Raw genomic sequence first — 20080 nt, 5'->3', positions numbered from 1 at the left:
TGCTTACATCTGAAGCTCTTCCTCTGCAATTAGGCTGGGATCCTGACTGACTTCCAGTTGCCATAATGGTCTTTGGATCAGGCCTAATATATCTTGCTTCCAAATGGAAGTATAAAGGTCTAAGTGTATCTAAGAGTATCTACACTGTACTGCATCATAATTTCATTGATGTTAAAAACATCCTCTCAGTCCAAATGCGTGGCTGGAATGAATATACCAGGTCATGCCGACATCAGTGGAGATATACCAGCTTAAACCAAATAAGTCTGTTCTGCCTTCTTAGTTGGTTATTTCCAGTACCATGTTTCTTCCTACAACTTTCCATGAGAACCAAGATCTTCTGCCACCATCTGTGCTTTAGGCAGATAGGCTTTTCAAATGCTAATACCAGAAAGCCATTTAGTTCCACCTCTGTTTTGTCCCATCTCTTTGTAAATTCAACTCATTATACCTGTGCCTAGAGCTATTATCTAGATGCATTAATGACCTGTGATTAAAGCAGATTAAAAAGTGATTTCATCCAGTAAAACAAAAAAGTGAAAAAAAAATCAAGTGCTGGCTAACACAATGAAATGGAAATGCTTTACTTGCAGACATATATATCACTTTCTATTCACCAAACATCATATTTTTATCACAAAGCTTCCCTTCCTCCTTTCAATCCTCTGTTTTCAGCCAAAAGCTAGTTATTCCAGTTCCTCAAAGCAATGCAAGCCACCTTGTGGAGTCAAGCAGGGATACTGCTGTAAATAAAGTGAGAATCATTTCATCACATAGAAAGAACAGTGATCAACTCTTTGCTGTCCAGGTCAACTAACACCACATTTCCTAGAAGAGTTATTATAAAAATTAAGGCAAGATGTACCAAGACAGCCTGGGCTTTTGAAGGCTATTTCGTTCACCCCCTTCCATTGCATGGAAAGCCAAGGAAGGTGCTGTCAGCAGGCTGGATATCTTCCTTTCCAGTCCTGCAAAACACATTCCATTGACTGTTAAGAATCTGGTCACAAAATTAAGCCATCTGCAGGAGAAGTGGCATGAGTAGCTGGGCAATGCTGCCGTTACACCTTTCATGCTCAGATTTCCTTCTCTGTAGTGTTAGCCAATGTCTTTTTCTTCCTTTTGCAGGAATCACAACTGTGCTGACCATGACCACCATCAGCACCCACCTCAGGGAGACCTTGCCAAAGATTCCCTATGTCAAGGCAATAGATATTTACTTGATAGGATGCTTTGTGTTCGTGTTCCTGGCCTTGCTGGAATATGCCTTTGTAAACTACATATTCTTTGGGAAAGGACCCCAAAGTCAGAAAAAGGCAGCAGGCAGGGCAGGACATGCTACAGGCAAGAAGAGCAGACTGGAAACAAATAGAGTCCAGGTAAAATGTTAAAGCTAACTTTTCAAACATTATTTCTGTTGTGACAATGTTGATGTGTATGATGATAAACACAGTTTGAACATTTATGCAAAAGTATTTAAGATTGTCCAGACAAAAATCATATTACAGCAATATATGGTTTGCTCTATCTTCAACCCAAAACAGAGTAAGAAACTACAGAAAATGCAAATGAATATTCAGAGCAAACATTTATTTGCAGCACAGAAGAAGTATAAGGGGTGCAAGGAAGTTAAATATTTACCATTTCTACTGTGTATTTCTTTGATATAGAAGGTGGTAAAGAAGAAATGGTTGCTACATAGTTCCTCTTTACACACAGCAACTTCACAAAAAAAAAAATAAAATAGAAAGCAAAGACAGACACTGTTGCTTCAGCAAGCAATGAAGCCCACACCAGTGAGGAGAGTGCTCCTAGGTTTAACAGCTTTCACAGATGTCAGGATTTTTCCTGCAGGCTAAATTCAAGCAGACCACAGCTACCCCCTCATAAGATGCAAGCCAGACAAACTCCAGGAAGTAATATTATGGACATTTTTTCAACAGGAAAAGTTTCATTTAGCATCACTGAGTGCTTGCAAACATAAGCTACCCCATTGCAGATTGTTGTGCACACTATCTCTCCATTTCTACGGATGATAAGGAAGGGGGAAAAAACAGCAAAACCCACAAATACTGACCAGCCATGTCAACAGCTCCTGAGATAATCCAGCCTAAGTGAGAAACACAAGGATTCATGATGAAGAGGGAAGCAACACTTCTTCAGAGGTTGTCCTTGACTACAGGGGCCCCAGTGCACTGAACTGAGTAAAGGATGAGAAAGCATAAAGGATAAGGGTGCAGGTAAGCTCTTTTTCTCCATGCTTGGAGAGTGTGATTAACAAAAAGCCCTAATTCTTGACTAAAAGCTTTTGTCTAAATGTTGCACTAGCAAAGATTACATGGAGTTGAGAACTCAGAATGGGATGGAAAGTATTTACAATCACACTTGAACTTTGCAAAGCATCATATTTAGACACCAGCATTTTTCTGACAGAAAATGGAAGAAATACTTGCTTTGTACCAGAGTTTTTGTGTTTACACTTTAGACAGCAATTCCATTCTGAGACTGATAATGATTAAAGAGAACAGACTGATTTCTGCCTGCACAGTGCAGGTTTGTGATTTTATATACACACACACACATATATATATATACACATATAGAAACACACATGTGAATGGATATCAATGGATTTTGTTATCCCACTGGAGATGCATTGATATGAGTCCTTGTGACCATTCATTTTACTCAGCATGGAAATACTAATGTCCAACAGCCTTATTTCTGTCTTTGGCAGGAAGAATGAACATGATTGGAGCAGTGGGACACAGCAAGATTATGTGATCACATGAAGATAGCTTCCAGCCTCTCTCCACCATGTTTTGAGATTTTTTGATGGTCTTATGATGTCTGTACCAGAGCAATGAAAGTTATTTTGGAGCACAAAAGAAGTACAGCTGTAATTATATACAGCTATAGCTTTTTTTTTTTTTTTTTTCCCTTATCCTCTTAACCCATACCACTTATCCATGCAGGGACCTATAATCAATAGAAGACATGTAACAGTGCTTCCTCTCCTTGTGCCAGGTGAAGATATTGCTCATTCCCATCTAACATACAACTCCCATGACTAAAAGAATTAGAATTCCTTCACTGGATAACAAAAGTGTTAGACATGTGAGCAACACTCAGCAAACTAACTGCAATATTAGCATGGTATAGACAAGACCAGATGGAAAATGAAACCATACTGCTGTTTCATATGTGGCTGTTCCTTGCTCTACAGACTGAGAAAGGTGAAAATAAAGCAACCCCAGTTTAACAATTTCTGCAATTTTAATTTTTAGTATGAAAAAAAAATTGTAGTAAACAAGCTTTCTATTTCTCTGAATAAAGCATGAAGACTGTTTATATCTCCTCGTGCATTTGTCAAAGCTAGATGTCACTGACAAAACCACCATAATTATGGATAAATAAACCACCAAGCAAGAAAATATGCATGCAACCACTTTGGTTTCCCGAGGCAATTGTGATATGAATAATCGTTACAATGTGGGAAATTAACTGTTAGTCCAGCTTCATGTTGCACAAGCAAAGAATTTGATCAAGGTACATAAGAAGAGCTTTTTACTTCTCTGAGCTAATTTATCCAAGATCATTGTAAGGCCCTTTGCTCTGAATTGCAAAGACTGCAATTCAAAGGCTGAAATGCTTCAAGACTTATTCAAATAATCCTGCCTAAAATGATTTAAATAAAACTGTTTTAAAAATATAACACGTTCATTCATAACACTTAAAGCAGGAATTTATAGGGTGCTTGGCTTATAATAAACTGCCAGGGCAAATTAGTTTAAGAAACATCCCTATCAATCACTGTCGATTGTAGGCAGTTATGAATTGTCTTCACAAAACAGAAGCCACATTAACTGCTTAATGATACTTGCAGTACTGTTACTACTATTATAGCATTAAAGTCAATTAGCTTAAACAAGAGATTACATAATCAAAGACAGCTCAAAGAGCTACTTCGTAAAACTGGGAAGAAAAGATTCACCTATCAAAACTTTTGAGAATTAAAAAAAATACTCTCTTTACATGGAGACAACTCTGACATTATTACTTTATCCATGGAAAACATCAAAACATCAGAACTTATGAGTAATGAATAGTCCCATAATTATGGCAATCCTTTGGAGAGTAGAATATCCTAGCTTAGATCTTCCTTCTGCTAAAACCTGAAGAATTTACCTAAAAAGTATAACCTGGGTAGCCCATATCCCAAGTAATGATTGCAAACACCATGCTGGTTTCTGACCAACTAACTTCTCTAACCCAGAATATGTGAGCTTTTCCCACCAAAACAGTGATGGGAACTCAGCTGTTTCCACTGAATGCTTGTTTCAGTGTTTACAGAATCAGTTGCTAAACCTGAATAGAGCATTTTCTATTTGTGGTGACTTTTTACGCCATTTAGAAGACATTTTTTCCCACAGCTCTCCTGGGTGGCTTTCATTAAAATAACTCTTGACTTCTTTGTTTTCTGGTAGGAAGTGCTTAGGCTAGCACAGTATAAATATGCAGCACTCAGCATGCAACATTTTCTCCTTCTAGCAATGGGAAGGAACATCTTCCACTCTGCCAGGTGGAACCAGTTCTCTCTGGCTTCCAACTTCCCTCTGCGACAGCTTTGAGAGACTGGCTTTCCCCATGTGCTCTGCTTGGAGATTTTTTCTTGAACACACTTCAAACCTGCTGTAGATTAAGATATCATTTCCTAGATCTGCTATGTTTTGCTAAAAATGTAAAGTTCAGGATTCAAACAAAGCATTGAGTATCACTGGTGCTTCACAAGACTAGATATTGTCAATAAGGTAATAATATAATATTGTCAATAAGGTAATTTGTCTGGCATCCCCAGACAGCCATGGTATGGATTGTAATATATTTTTGAGGTAGGTCCAATGCCACAGTTTACCAAAAAAAAAAAAAATTGATACTGAAGCCTCTTTATGGAGGAGTTGGGAGTCATCCTGGAAACACCAATTTTTTTCCTAAAAGAGGTTTTACTACAAACGTAGAAAAGTAAAGATGAGCAAAAAGGTAAATACTTTGTAGTAATGCAGCCATTAATAGCTAACAATAATAAGAAATAAAAATGCAATTATATAAAATATTTATATGTATATGTGTATTTATATTTATATTGTTTGTGCCAGACATGCACATACTAGTTGCAGTGTCCAGTTGTTTGCTCAGGTACCTAAAGCAGTGCCCTGACTAACTAACATATAAACATGCAAATTAATGTGAGGTTCATTGAGTAAAATGGATTATTATTCTATCTGCATGTGAGCAGGTATGGTGTGGCAAGCAGGGAAATTAATCTCTGTGATACAGTGATTCTTCAAAACTAATTCTCATCACAGGCATATTACAATAACTGATAAAATGCACATATATCTATAATGTTCTTCAGATGATGAATCCATTGTTACAACACTTTGAAATTAACCTACAGCATTAAAACCGTATAAAATTGACAGAGACAGCAACATTTATTTTTTTTAACTCTGAGTACATGAAATCTTAAGAGTTTCAGGTCACCAGACATTAAAATTCAGCATTTTCTGAAGACCATGATAAAAGTTTTAAATCATATTGAAAAAGTTTTACTTTATGGGGGATGAGATAACTAACTGAAAAGGTCCCAGACCAAAGAATTGGGTCAGAATGGAAGATATCTAGATGATAACAGATAATTTCACACCAGTCAGGAAAGTGTATTTTCACTTCAGCTGATGCTATACAAGATGCAATTGTCACTGCAGCTCCAGGAGTACCTTAGCTCCTTGGACAGGAGCCAGATGGTACCTGTTCATCTAGGAGACAGCTTGGGCTGGCCGAGGAACTTGTCTTAATTCACATTCCTTCCTTGACACAGGTTGATCCCCATGGAAACATGCTGCTTAGCCCATTTGAAATACGAAATGACATCAGCAGCTCAGACGTGTTCATGAATCTCCGTGATCCCCAAGCCACCACGCACACATATGACAGTGCCAACCTGCAGTACAGAAGAGCCACTTTCAGCAGAGACCTCTGCAGTAGGACCACTTTGGACAGGCACAGGCTTCATAAAAAAGGACACCTGCGAAGAAGGGCATCCCAGATCAAAGTCAAAATCCCTGATTTGACTGATGTTAACTCGATAGACAAGTGGTCCAGAATAGTCTTTCCCATCACATTTATTCTTTTCAATGTTGTTTACTGGCTGTATTATGTACACTAATTTATGCAATAACATTACCATAGAGTAACATAATTAGACCTGTTTCTTTTCCTTCTCAAGTTTGTTAAAATGAAGAACTGCAGTAGCCATGATGATACATTTTCAAGGTAAGATAGCCTGCCATTCAATACTGCTAGATTTAAGCTTTAAAAAAACCCCACAAAAACAAATGAAAAAACTCCAAACAAACCGACCTAAATCCAGCCTCACTACGCTCAGATCAGAATAGTACAGATCTGCTCTTGAAGAGCATCTTCAGCAAAAGTGCTATACCTTGATTTTTGCAAAGAGTTTGTGCATGACCTGTGACATTTCTTTGCCTCCCTTTATCTACTTCTCAAATGGAATAAAAATTAGTCCTACTGTATTCCCACAGCAGCATGCTTCCAAACAAGGCAGTAAACCAACTCTAAGTAGTAGTCATGTCATAGTCTTTCAGCATTTAAAGTACACAGAAACTTGAAGGAATGGTTATACTAGGCAGTATTTCTACAGTGTCTGTGAGAAGTATCATTCAAAGAGCTGTAATTCAATTGACATTTTCAGAGAGGCAGGGTTCTTCAAAGGAAAAAAAGGGCAGCAGAGACAAATCCCACTGAGTTTCCAACTAAGGAATCAGCTGATGGGATCTAGCTGGAATGTTGTCAATTCCACAAAGTAGCAAAGTTGAAATTGATGAGAACAAATGTGGCATCTGTAATTTTGTATTAAAAAGTAGAAAACAAACACATCTTAATCCCTGCAAGCAGCTATTTTCAGGAAGACTCCAACCCTTGAGTGGCTACTTTTCTTGACTCACAGGTTTCCTGTGGCTGATATCTGCAACACACTGTCCCAAAAGTTGGCAAATGTCTGGGAACAGAACTGAGGAGAGTCCTGCACACAGTCTCCTCTAGGTTTCCTTGCTCTGCTGAGGAACAGGACATACAGCTGAGTCTTACAGTGCACTGGAGATGTTGGGCACAGTGCTCCTGAGTAGCATCCTCTGCCCATGGTGCTTTCATTGCCTGACACAACCAGACCAAGGAGATGGAAGGCAAAGCGCAAAGGGTCAGTCATTTCTTACCTGTATCAAACCCCTTCCCCTGCTCTATTGCCAGCTTTTTACTAACAGTGTTTACACCATGTTGCCTAACACAGCATTTTATTGAAACAGAACTATTAGCAGATACATTTTATTTTGTATTAAAAGTGTTTCATACCTTTAGGAGAGTCAAGACATATAAGCCAACAGAGCCTTTGTAGGTACCAAGATGATTGTTACCATTGACAGCTGGTACAGAAAGAAACATTGATCAGGACAGTAGGCAGCAAAGGTGGTCTTCTCAGCTGCTTCTTCTCTGATATGACTTTGAACCTCTAGTCTATTGAAGGGTTGCTCAATTTTACCAAAGTAATCAGCCACTAGGTACAATTTGAGATGATTCAGGATAAATATTAATTCTGTCCAATGGCTCTCCTGAATAGGGGAAAAGTCGTATGCCTATTCCCACCCTAAATCAGCTCCAGATAATTTTTCAACATTTCCACCATATCAGCAACCAAAATAAAAACTGCCACACACCATCCCGCATGGGACATTTTGATTCCTCTTTTTAGTCAAATTTAAAGAACGTTTAGATATTTTAATGCAACTAGTAATTATATTTTGGCATCATAAAAAAAAAATACACAGGACATACGGAAATTTTGCTCAATAGGCAAACTGAACTTTTTTAATTCAATGATCTGGCACTGGACTTTTACAGAGAGAGTAAGTCCATGGGCCAGTGAACTTGCCAGCTTTGTGGTTATACACAGAAATAAATTCAAAGCAAGCAATACATTCTGCCAATCTGTAGTATAAAATACTGTGTGAAAAACAACTGTCAGTGACCCCTGTTTTTACATTATCTAGTTTCTCAAAGATACTCACAGAGACACCACAGGTAGTAACGTAACACAGCTGTTCCAGTGGCGTGGAGACATTACTACACCTCCTTACAGCTACAGTGGACATTTAGGAAGAGCCAACATCCAACGTGATATTGAAACAAGACAAGGTAATAGAAAAGGATCCCTTGCCTTCTGTTACAAGGGTGAAGATCACCTGTACTAGTCTTCAGCATTTTCTCTTGCAGCCTCCTAACATCTGCATACACATAGCTTCTAGCTTATGGGTCATCCAGCTAGTTCATGCACAGATGTCAGGCACATGGGCTGAAAGCAGTTACATTGTGCAGTTCCAAGTGAAAAAAATTAAAAGGGTATGGAGCAGAGGAAGGGCCATTAACAAATCAAGAGGAGTGCAAATGCAAAACTTCTTCAGAACTGCATGTTCCAAAACAGCAGGGTCCACCCTTGTGAATGAGGAGTCCTCCGGCACATGTCACCAACACAAAGCCCAGCCTGTTTTGAACAGCACACAGCAAGGCCTGGCTGCATCAAGAGCTGGAAACTGCCATCCTGTGTGAGGAAACATCTGCCAGCTCTTGGCACAAAGTTTTGCAGCTGGATCTAATAACTTACTGGCCATTGGCAATATCTGAGCTCAGAGCCTGCATCTCCTGCCTCCCACTGAGCTCCCATCCCCACATTTATCCACTAACTCTGGTAATCAAAACAGAATTTGACATATGAGCTTGCAAGGCACTTTGGATTTAAACTGAAACCTCTTTCAAAGCTTCAAAAGAGAATTAAAACCATAACATGGCCACATAACTAGCTTGTTTTCCCTCTTTCCACCACTTCTAGAGGAAAAAAAGAGAGGAAAACATAGCAATAGCTTGGCAGCAAGGAAAAGGCAGTAGTTACTAGAGGCACAGGATGGAAAAATGTGGCTATTTATGGGTTACCCATGAACACTGCCATCCGGAGCTAGGAATTAGTGAGTACAAAAGAAAACACCTCTTCCAACCAAGGGTGGAGTAATTTGGCTGGCTTTAAGCGATAAAGGTGAATGACACTGTAATGCTAAGCTCTCTCACTGTTGTATTTTAGTAGTTTGCCTGCCCATAAGAACCAGACTTCAAGCTCAGCACAGGCAAGGTCATATTGCTAATTAGGTTTCAGGTAAACCTCCTTACAATTTGTGCCACTATTTCATGCAGTTTGTAAGTTCAAATAGATTATTTTAAACTACTTGCACTAGAAGTCCTTTTTACATAGGTTTCCCAAAGCTATGTACTTCTGCTGTCACTGTGTGTGTGTGCTTGCCTATGTGGGAGCGTCCCAATAATATCTGAATCCATTGGCAATTTTAACCAAAATATATCAGAACAGTAAGAATCTGTAAGATAATGCATTCTTACAAGTTCCATCAAAGCAGATAGCTGAGGCGAGGACAAAGCTCCTGTTAATCGATCCCTCTCCTCTGCAAGAAAGGGACTCCATGAACCCCAACCTTATGAGTCACCAGAGAATCCATACAGGAGGGCAATTCAATATCCAGATCCACAGGGAAAAAAAGGTTCATTGGTTTTCATGCTCTTGAAACTATTTCACACTTATAATTATCATTTAATCTCATTTAATCTCTACCTCTCTTCAGCAGTGTTGCACCTAATTATGAATGAAACAGTCAGTGGCTAAATCAGCAACATGCTTGGAGCCTCTGTTTCTCTGAGAGCAGAGTAAATGAAATTTACTCTGAAATGAAATTTACAGTTTCTCCATTCTTGTCTGGGGCTTCAACTGGAACGGAATCAGCCAGGAGACTGCAGTGATTTTGTCCAGCTCTCTAATACCAATCCAGCTCAGTAGCCAGTCTGTGAACCCTTGCTGGCAGACCAAAACCACTGGTTTACAAGAGCCTTATTGTTGTGATGAGCTGGGATCAGCCCAAAACAAAAGTGAAAGAGTCAGCTGCAGTTACTTGAAAGGATAAAACAAAATTCTTCCACTTCATTTCTATTCCCAGACTATCCAAAACAGTTAAGAAGGAATAGCAATAGTGGTAGAAACTGTTTTAAAATGCCACAAAAATAGGAAGATTTTCAATATCATAGGAATATTTCTGACAACATCCTGCATGTTATGCTACCACTGAACACTACAGAAGTTGATGTTTAAGAGTTATCCACTGGTTCACCTTGTTCACCCTCATAGAACATGTGCCTTGTACTGCAAGTGGATGATTTCTTGAGATGTATCACGAGGAAAGTCACCTAGGGCTGGGGGCCATGTTTGACCAGCTGCTTCTGCTTCCCATCACTGAGAAAACTCTCCCCCTTCTCTTGAATTCCCACATGCTAAGGAGGCATTGCTAACACTGCCTGAGGAGTATTAGTAAAAAAAGGGCCATGTATACCTATAGCACAAAAAAATGCTTTTTCATGTTTTCAGCATAAAACCCCCACATCTTTCAAGGTCCCTTCCAACCCCTAAGATTCTGTGATTCTAGGATTCTGTGAATTACAGCATGTAATGATACCAAAATTTTTATGCACAGGGTGAAAGAATGAGGAGAAAAATGAGAAATCTGGCGTTTTTTAAAGGCAGATGAGGTGATCTGGGTCTACTTACTGTTCTTGGAGTACAGAGTGACTGTAATTATGTTGTTTTGTCCTTGGAACATTTGTTTTTCCATTATTTTATGTTATTCTGAGTCTGCGAGTGTTATAAAAAAAAAATTAGCTCATAAACAGCACAATTGTAATTCTTTTACACTTTTATTCTTGGCAAATCTATAGAGTGACATTACCAACAAGGGGCTAAGATAATTACATGGCAGCAGAACCCAGTCATCTCTCTAGATATGGTCTCCGATCAGTCACATCTCTGAAGTCATCACTGCCTATCTGTATCTGCACAGTCTTAGAGGAAAGGATAAAATATCAATCACACTGCCAAAAGTGCTCATAAAGATGGTTTCCTCTGACAGATTGTGCATTTCAGTGAGAGAATAAGCAACCTTGTTTGCATCTGTAAACATACTGGTTTCCTTGTTCCCATTCTGAAACATAATTTGCTCTTTTGATCTAGCTGACAACATATTACCTGATTTTTTTAGATTTTCAGACACAACTAACTTTAAATAGTGCTGCATAAAACAGCAACTTTGCAAAACAAAGGTGGAAAATTATCAAGAAAATGCTGAATGAGGCTTTGGCATAGGTAAATAAATCAGGATTGGGTTTTTGGAAGGTAGTTAATAGCAGATCTCATCAGATTATTCAGTGCTTGCTTTGGCTTCTATCTAAATCAGTATTAAAAGGAATATGGGAGATCTGACACCTCTGCTTTCCCAAGAAACAGAATTCCTCATTTCACTGTAGCTATCAAAAAAGCCTTATATACAGGAATTCTTTCCCCCAGATAGTCAATACCCAAAGCAGTCCCTGTGGACCTGTAGTTTCCAGTTTGAAAATTCTCCACACCTCCCAGTGCCTTTCACTATTGTTCTAGCTAAATTAGCTGACTAATCTGATGCTAAAAAATAGCTACAGCCTTCTCTTTGTAGGACTCCTGCAGGTGCTAGCACATATGAAGAGTACCTTTGAGTAAAATTCCCAGCCACAGACATGAAGAGGTGAACATCTGTTGCACCCTCCACAAACCAGGTCAAAACTGAGGTTCTGCTCCTGCAACGATGTCTCCAAAGAGTAGCCTGATGAGTTGAACCACACAGGCTTTTAGAATTCCAAAGAACAAATCTTAGTGAGGTTGTCCCCCTTTTCTGCATTTTGGCAGTGGTCTTTTGGTCTTTCTGGAGCAGTCTTGGAAGTCTGTGTAAACTATAAATTTACAGCAGGAAGCACAGGATATTGCCAAATGTAATAAAAGTGGATATAAGGAAGTAAGAAGCTTCTCTGACTATCTTGAATCACTTATGAAACTGTTCTGCAGTACCAGAAAAGCAAAAATCCCTTTATTTCTGATACTTCATTATAAATACTAATTTAAAACTCAAAGTGATAGCGAAGTACGCATACTTCAGGACAAGGTGTTACTGGTTCTTAAAAAAACCTTTCAGATAAAAGCATAATCATGTTCCAGTGTGTTTCTTATCAGAAAGGCTTGGTCCAGAACTCAGAAATGTTGTACAGGATTATATAGATCTTTTAGAAACACAGCTTCTTGACATACACAATTTGCTTTGCTGCAAAAGCAGTTTCACTGTGGTCACTTTCATACCAAGTCTCCTGGTTAGATCCCATTCTGATTCACTTTGGTGCAGCAAGATCAAAGCTGTAATGATTGATCAAGAAAAACAAAATTTTTCTGAAATCAAGGGGGGAACTGCTACAAAAAGGATGAAAGTGTAATGAATGGCAATAGAGGGCAAGTAATATTATTTTTATAATTAATTTTTATATTTTGTCTTGAGATATGCTGTGTTTTCTGATTCAAATTGCAGGTCTGTTCATGCAATGTGAGTTTCTGTAGGTGCTTTTTACATGTTGAAATTAAACCCTGTACACTATGTCCATTACATGTACTATTTTTGTTAGGATGTTTGGTTCAAAGAACTTACTGTACAAGATTTTGTTTCTGATCTTAATTAAATGCTTAAGAGCTCTGTGCATAGTACCTGCAAGACCACAGAGGCTTCACCATTATATTTATGATGTCTGTTCTTTTTTTTTTTTTTGCTCGTGTGACTGGAGAACTGAGAAGCGAGTTGCTCTGCAGGGGCAAAAACTAAGAGAACACAAACACGTCACTGACAAAGGACAAAAGGGGGAGCATCACCTGGAAACAACTGTTCCAAGTTAGCATGGTGGGATGTGCAAACACCAAAGCCACTCAACTTACCATAACCGGCTAAACAGAAAAAGCTCAGGCCTAGAAGAATACAGAGATACAGATAAGGGCAAAGTGAGCAGCTAAGGAAGGACAAAATTAAGTTATTTCATGTTAACAGAGTCTTCTTAACCTCCTGCACCTTTGGTCTAATTCCTATGCCATCAGAAGATTTTCCCAATTCCCCCCATAATCACAGGGTAAAGTGGCTTTGTCAGTGATGCTTCCTTCCCTCATCACAGCCCATCCACGGCTTTTGCTGCTGCCGTTCTTGCATTTCACTCTGGTCCCAGCACACAGCTCCTCCAGGGGCTGTGAGATGCACTGCCGTGCTTTGCACCCTGAAAACCTGGGTGGAAACTTAATGGCAACTTCCTTTCCTAAGGAAAGTTCTTCAGCCTGGAAGGGAGCATGACTGGGGCACGCTGGACAGACAGGCCCCTGGGCACATCAGCTTATTTTAGAGGTTACCATTACATTTTTCCTCTTCACTGCCTTTTCATGTCTACCTGGATTCATCAAAGTGCATGTCCAAGCTGACATCAGTATAATGGGTTTTGTGGAATCTCTAGCTTTCTGCATTAATTTGGCCTGGTACAGTCTCTAAAAATGCCTTATCTGTCACAGCTGGAGACACTGCTTGCTCTTTAAGTACCTAATTCTCAGAGCAGAGACAACAAAACCACCTTCTGAGAGAACAGCAAGCTCACCTCTCCATTCTGGTCCTTTTCATTTACTGGAGGCTATTACATGCCTTACAAGGACAGTTCATTTTTCTGTAAAGTCAAGATGCAAGTTTCAAATGTAATTCCATGACAATCATGTTTTAGCTGTTAGTTCTCAACTGCTCCTCAACAAGTGCTCCCCTCCCTCACAAGCTATTCATATGGTGTTGTTAAGCTCCCTACAAAAAACATTATTTTGATGGTTTTATAAAAAATACTTTCAATAAAGTCTAACACCCACAAAAAAACAAAACAAACAAACAAACAGCTCATTGCACAATTATTGCTGTCATATCACAACAGAAACTGTCTTGGTTTTTTTTAGAGCAAAAAATCATTGAAAGATGGTTCTTCAGCCCTTTCCTGTTCAGTGCTGCAGCAAAAGACAGTACAAGCACAGGACAATACGAGAGACAGAGCACCACCCCATAACCTTAACTATAAATACATTTTTACATAACTTGCTATGAAATTTAAAATGAAACTATGTAAACTTCAAGTCTCTACTACTAAGAAAAAGTCATAAATATTTTTAAATAGCACCTACATTTTTTAAATTTGCTATCAGCTAGGTATGTGGCAGGTTTTGCAACACAAGTTTCATAGGCTGAACATTAAAAAAAAAAAAAAAAGAAGTTTTCACTTGTGGCCTTCTATTGTTGAAAAAATGTAACTTTTATTATAAAAGAAGTTACTGTATTTTTGAACAATTGATCTTTGAAAACTAGGAAGTAGCAACATAGAAGTTCTCAGCAACCTACTGCAACATAATTTTAAATATCCACTTTAATACTCTGCAAAGTACAGACTTTCAAGGTATCTGCTTTCTTAAATGTGTTCATAGTAAATCCAGACATTGGGTAAGCTGATCAGCACACAAGTGTCTCCTATCCAAATGACATACTAAACTTGATAGTGTACACTTGTATGAAACAAATTGCTAGCTGTTTATTATTTCTGCTACTGTAAATGAAAGGAATAGCTTTCAGTCCTTGTGTCCTAAATAATGAGTGTGCAAACAATAAAAATCAGTTTTAAAAAAGTTACCAAAAATTAAGCCTCTTTTCTCTATGAAAGCCTTTCAGCAACATGTTCTATAACAGTATAATGAAAGCTAAAACACCTTACCTTCAGTATGCACCATATAATTAACAAAGCATTAAAACACATAAGGCTGTATCAAAGTAGTATATTCATACTTCTTTAAAGTGACTAGATCTAGAAGAAAGGAAAAATGGAGACAAAACAAATATACCTATGATAAAATAGACCTGACCAATGTATTCAATTAAAAAATAGCATGCTCCTGAACAGACTACTGGACAACCTGCAGTAACTCTTTCCAGATTTTTTTTTAAAGCTAAACACCAATTCCAACCTGCATTTTTTAGCTTGAATTTGGTACCATGTATTCAAGGTCCTTCTGATAATTCTGATACATTATAAAATTTCTCCTGCTTGTGTAGATTCAAGACTATGATCAAGCCTTATCTGTTGAAGAGATTGCAGTCCTTTCATAGGAAGATAAATCTTGCAGTCTTTCATTCTTATGACCCTCAATGCCCTTCTCTTTCTTGAATTGCTCACACTGACCATGAACATCTGACTAAATGTACCAGTACCACATAAAAGGTAAACAGGCTACACTTTACACACAAAGGTTTTTCTAAAATGTTCTCTGATCCACAAAACTTCTGTGCTAGTTTTAATATTAGAAACATACATTTAGGTTTCCTACCCATGAAACCTATTAAAATCCTTTTCATAGAGGCATTTCTACTAGAGAGCTGCTTGTTCTCTTCCTGTTCCCTGACCAGTCCTCCGAGTCCAATTTTTTCTGTGGATGCATTATTTTACACTTCACTTACATGAAAACCTATGGCATATCGAACTATAGTGGAAGAAACACAAGGCCCTAATTTTGAAACTACTAAGAAGGTAAGTAATCAATACCTTGCCTTTTTTATATATTCAAAACACACATATACACACACGTGCATGTTGAGAAGTACACATCAGTATTTACATAAGCATTACAGATAATTTGCTCGTTACCAATGGAAAAATACTTTAGCAGTCCAAACCATAAGATTCCTGGCGTACTCCTCTCCAATGTTACAGCTTATAACTTTTGTTACATATTACAATCAAAATCCAATCTGGTTTCAGAAATGTTTAGACTAGGTTTTGCCAGCTATTGGCTGTATTATATGGGCTGAGAACATCCTTTTCACTATGTAGGTCAGCTCCCAGCACTGCAACCATTTTGAAAACATTAACATATTTAAGTGAAAAGTCATCAACTAAAGCCAAAATTAAAATCCCAGACTTTACTGAGTAAAACCCCAGTGCTTCATCCTCAACTTCTGAGCAATGAACAAGTTGCCTACAGAGGTTGTGGTGTCTCCATCCTTGGGAGGTATCAAAAAGCCATCTGGACACAGTTTTGTGCAGCCTCCTCTAGATGACCCTGCTTGAGCAGGGGAGTTGGACAGTGTGATCTCCAGAGGTGCCTTCCAAGCTCAACTATTCTGTGATTCTACTGCTTTTGCTTGAAAAGCTCATTTTTTCCAGCATCTGAAAAGACTGAGTTTAGTGATTATTAAATCAAGAAACAATTTACTGCAATTATTCACACACAAAATCAAATGTTTATTTACTATTTACAAGTATAAATAGATTAATGCTACAAGTACTCTGTCATGTTCTTCATTATCATGGCACCTTAGATAAGGGTAACATTATGCAGTAAGATGCCTTCATTTTCCTAGGCATATGTGCAGTCACTGCTGAAATTTAACCAAAACAAATATGGCACATTATAAGTTAGGCTCTTCCATAGTTCTAGAAATATTTAGTACTAAAAGCAAATGTAAATTGAATTTTTATATTTTTGGTCATATAGAAACACAATTATTATTTATTATTACTTTTACCAAAGAATTAGTAGCTTATGCAGCCTTCAAGAATTTTTGGCTTTGCAGAGAACTTTTTTGCCGCCCCAGAGTCAACTGGGGAGCAATCACCAGTAGATACTGTCAATGATCTGAATTCCATCATTTCAGCTGCAAGACAACCTTCAAAAAGAAGAAAAGGAATTAGATTAAAGTTGCCTGAGACTAAAACTTATGCTAAAACTAAAGCTTTTAGCTTTCCATTACAGTGTAATACACAATTGTATAAACTCTTCCTCTGGAAAACGTACCATCCCTCTGTCAGCTCTCCTTTTCAACCTCACACAACTATCACTTCCAATAACTTTCTTTAGCAGTTACTGCACACAAACCTTTCCTCAGCTCCCTGTAATCAAAAAGTACAATGGTAATTTCCAAGTCCAGTGAGATTCTTTCCACACAAAGGAGAACCAAGGCACCACTTCTGGAGTTAGTTCCTCCTTGTGCACACATAAAACTAAGTAAGGACATGACAACATCCCACAACTTCCATACAGACCTTCAGGCAGAACAAAAAGCATATGGAAACTTAAGTCCGTCCTGGAAAAATCCCTGTTTCCCTACTGTAGAGTTCATTGCAAGCTGCCATTTTTATTTAGGTTTGGAGGAAAAAACAGGGGAAAGAAAGCTGTTCAGGGCTCTCATTCCATGAGATCACCATCTGTATCTGGACTAGCACATTCTTCTCACATTCTTCTCACTGGGAACTGCCTGGTTATTCAGAGGCCTTATAGTAAATTAACTGAAGCAACTGGTAGACATAATCTTAGTGTATTTTTAATTAAAAATATTAACAGCACTATTATAAGTTAGTATTTATGAGCTATAAACCTATTATTTTCAGGTTTTACATACTTGAAGATTTTTTCTAAATGTTGATGTATACCAACTCCCGCTATAGTAACACAACATTACACAAAACATCTAAAGAGACCCCTAGCTTGCCAAATGTTATGAAGCAACTAGAAGCTGCTAACTTCTAAAACATTGATGAAACACTTTCACACCCATCCTGCAAGATGTCCAGAGAATTCCATCTCCCAGATAACAGACTTAATAAATATTTGAAGACATTTTCAGATTTAAATTAACACAAAATAAAACAAAACAAAAACAACAAATGAAGCAAAACAAACACCCAACACTTTCCCTTATTAACAGAGACAGAATTAATCCTGAAAGGTAACTGAACAAGGAAGAGCTCCAGGAGTTTTCAGTTACCACCAGGCTGCAAGTCAAATAACATTTTCCCTTACAATTTTTCTTAAATCCTCACTGCCTTTGATCTTTTCTATTAAGAAATCCCAGACATTCAAAGCTTCACTTGAAATTTTCTTCTTAGGTTACTCTACAAAATCTTTGCAACTTTCTTCCTGATTTACTGTGTCATGGAAATTAAAGCATCAATTTGAACCAAACAACTCTCCTACATGAATTCAAAGCCACTGATATTTTATGAAGCTGGGAGAACACTGGAGTTCTGTCCAATCTTTCATAATCAGCTCTGATCTGACACACTGTCACTTCATTTGCTTCTCCACCTGTTCTCAAGAGACTTTTTAATGGTGCTCTGAACAGACTATTAAGCTTATCAGGATTCTAATTACATTTTTAAAAAGTCTAGACTAAACTCTGTAAAAAAACCCTGAAGTCTATTCAAGACAGTCTGCCTTATGGAAAGCTTTCTGTAACTCCACAGTCATTTTGGCAATGAATGATTTACTTTGGGTTCTCAGCAAGATACCCTGAACAAACAAGTTGAGTTAAAATAAGATCACTACATGAGAAGTCAAGAACAAAGGATAACATCAGTACCTTATCAGCGGCCTCCAGTGTGCTTATGAGGTTCTGCAACTCTTCCTTATTCATTTCTATAGAAATTGGTTTAATTTCACCATTTTCTCTCACATCCAAATCAAGATTGAGAAGTGGCATTTGCAGCATGGAGATCTTATCACTGGATAAAGCAAGCTATACAGATTGATGAAACAATAACAAAGTGTAAGGTAGAGCCATTAAGTTCAGTCTTTCATAGCATGACATCTGCACTTTATACTGAATGTGTACCACCAGAACAAACCTTGACATGACAATATTACCTTCTTATAACTCATCTCTGCAGTTTTTTTGTTTGCTTTTTTTCCCTGTTGTTGGGATTTTTTGTTTGCTTATTAATACCAACAATATACTCAAATACTAAAACCCCTCTTCATAGCAATACATTTGTCAAATGAATTTGTTAAAATCACTGGGCTGCTACATGTTTGTGTTCTAGGTGAAAAGATGCATTTCATCACAGCTCTTTAAAAGTGAAGTATATGAACTTTGAAGTGACAGTATTCAAATAATTCTGGTAATCAACAAGTAAGAAACATCTTATGGAAGGGATAGTTGGGAGAAAATGAACACATCTGCACATTTTTCAACTGCCGCTAAAGCTGGTAAAACACTGTTTGTTGGATATCTGACAAACGCTGATGAAGATGATTATGTACCAATTGTGCTTTCTTTTTGTTTACTATTATACCCACTCTATTATAACTAAGACTTTTAAAATATATTAAAATCAAAGATCAGATGTGCTGCACACACCTGATCTTATCTTATTTATACAGAGAGCAGAATGTAGTACAACAGTGGACAGACAATGTCCTTTGATTCAACTCTGGTAAGTGAAAAAAACCACAACCAGCTAAAGTGAAAAATAAAGAAGTGGATTAAAGCAAAAGGAATACAACAGTTCAGACATGAACCAGAAATTTGTATTACAAAATAGGAAGAAACTAAAAAAATCCTCCAGAAGAATAAGTTTTTTGCTTGTGGTTTCTTTTCCAAGAGATCATGTAAGTCTAGTTTGTATTTTTGCCAGCAGTACATGCAGTTTATGAGACATCAACCCTGAGTAACAGTAAAACTGAAACACAGTATGATGCCGTATTTGCTCTTGCAAAATCTTGTCTACTGTGAGCATTGCTCTTTAATTTCCAAAGCTGTTTGCTGCACAAATTATTTAATGCTCTTGTTGAAATAAAAAATTATGTAACAAAACTGTTCAACAGCTCACATGGACTAACAGAACAATATTACTCATACTGCTCATATCTTAAGTCTTCAATAGACCTTAATTTAAAGCAGCTGCCTTCATAACCCCAAAGCAACATCCAACTCTAGGCAACAAAGTTATCACTGGCTTATTATCAAAGTAAGTATAAATTATTTCAAACTAATTATTACACAACTCTTTATTGCAGGAATAAAAAAAATGTGAAAGAAGTCAAGGAAACATAATAAATCAGTGTTCTACTCTTAAAATGAAGTAAATATTTCTTCCTTTGAGTAAAAATACATCTATCCAGGCCTCAAAATCGTAACAGCATACAAAACTTTCAGGTGTTCCTGAATAACACTCAGTTTCCTTTTAGGAAAGAGATAGGTACTACAGCCTGAAA

General features: G+C 37.7%; 2 protein-coding genes across 8 annotated transcripts in view; one reads left to right on the top strand and one right to left on the bottom strand.

The window, feature by feature from the left end:
• The window catches only part of GABRB1 (gamma-aminobutyric acid type A receptor subunit beta1), a 123493-nt gene extending 117264 nt beyond the window's left edge, over positions 1 to 6229 (top strand). For 3 of the 5 annotated variants that reach the window (XM_051616756.1, XM_051616753.1, XM_051616754.1), the window contains 2 exons: positions 1129 to 1379; positions 1944 to 2215. In XM_051616756.1, the coding sequence (XP_051472716.1) occupies positions 1129 to 1379; positions 1944 to 2036 (344 nt within the window). In that variant the 3' untranslated portion in view covers positions 2037 to 2215. Of the gene's footprint in view, positions 1 to 1128; positions 1380 to 1943; positions 2216 to 2737; positions 2768 to 5845 lie in introns of those variants that run through there. The other 2 variants (XM_051616758.1, XM_051616755.1) reach the window with 2 other exon arrangements.
• COMMD8 (COMM domain containing 8) overlaps positions 1 to 20080 on the bottom strand; it is a 28510-nt gene that overhangs the window by 5851 nt on the left and 2579 nt on the right. For 2 of the 3 annotated variants that reach the window (XM_051616761.1, XM_051616759.1), the window contains one exon: positions 18447 to 18602. In XM_051616761.1, coding sequence (XP_051472721.1) covers positions 18447 to 18602 — 156 coding nt within the window. Of the gene's footprint in view, positions 1 to 16305; positions 16755 to 18446; positions 18603 to 20080 lie in introns of those variants that run through there. The other variant, XM_051616760.1, reaches the window with a different exon arrangement.

This window comes from Apus apus, chromosome 4 (assembly GCF_020740795.1).
Source record: "Apus apus isolate bApuApu2 chromosome 4, bApuApu2.pri.cur, whole genome shotgun sequence".
NCBI classification, from domain to species: Eukaryota; Metazoa; Chordata; class Aves; order Apodiformes; family Apodidae; genus Apus; species Apus apus.
This window is presented reverse-complemented; position numbering and strand designations above follow the sequence as displayed.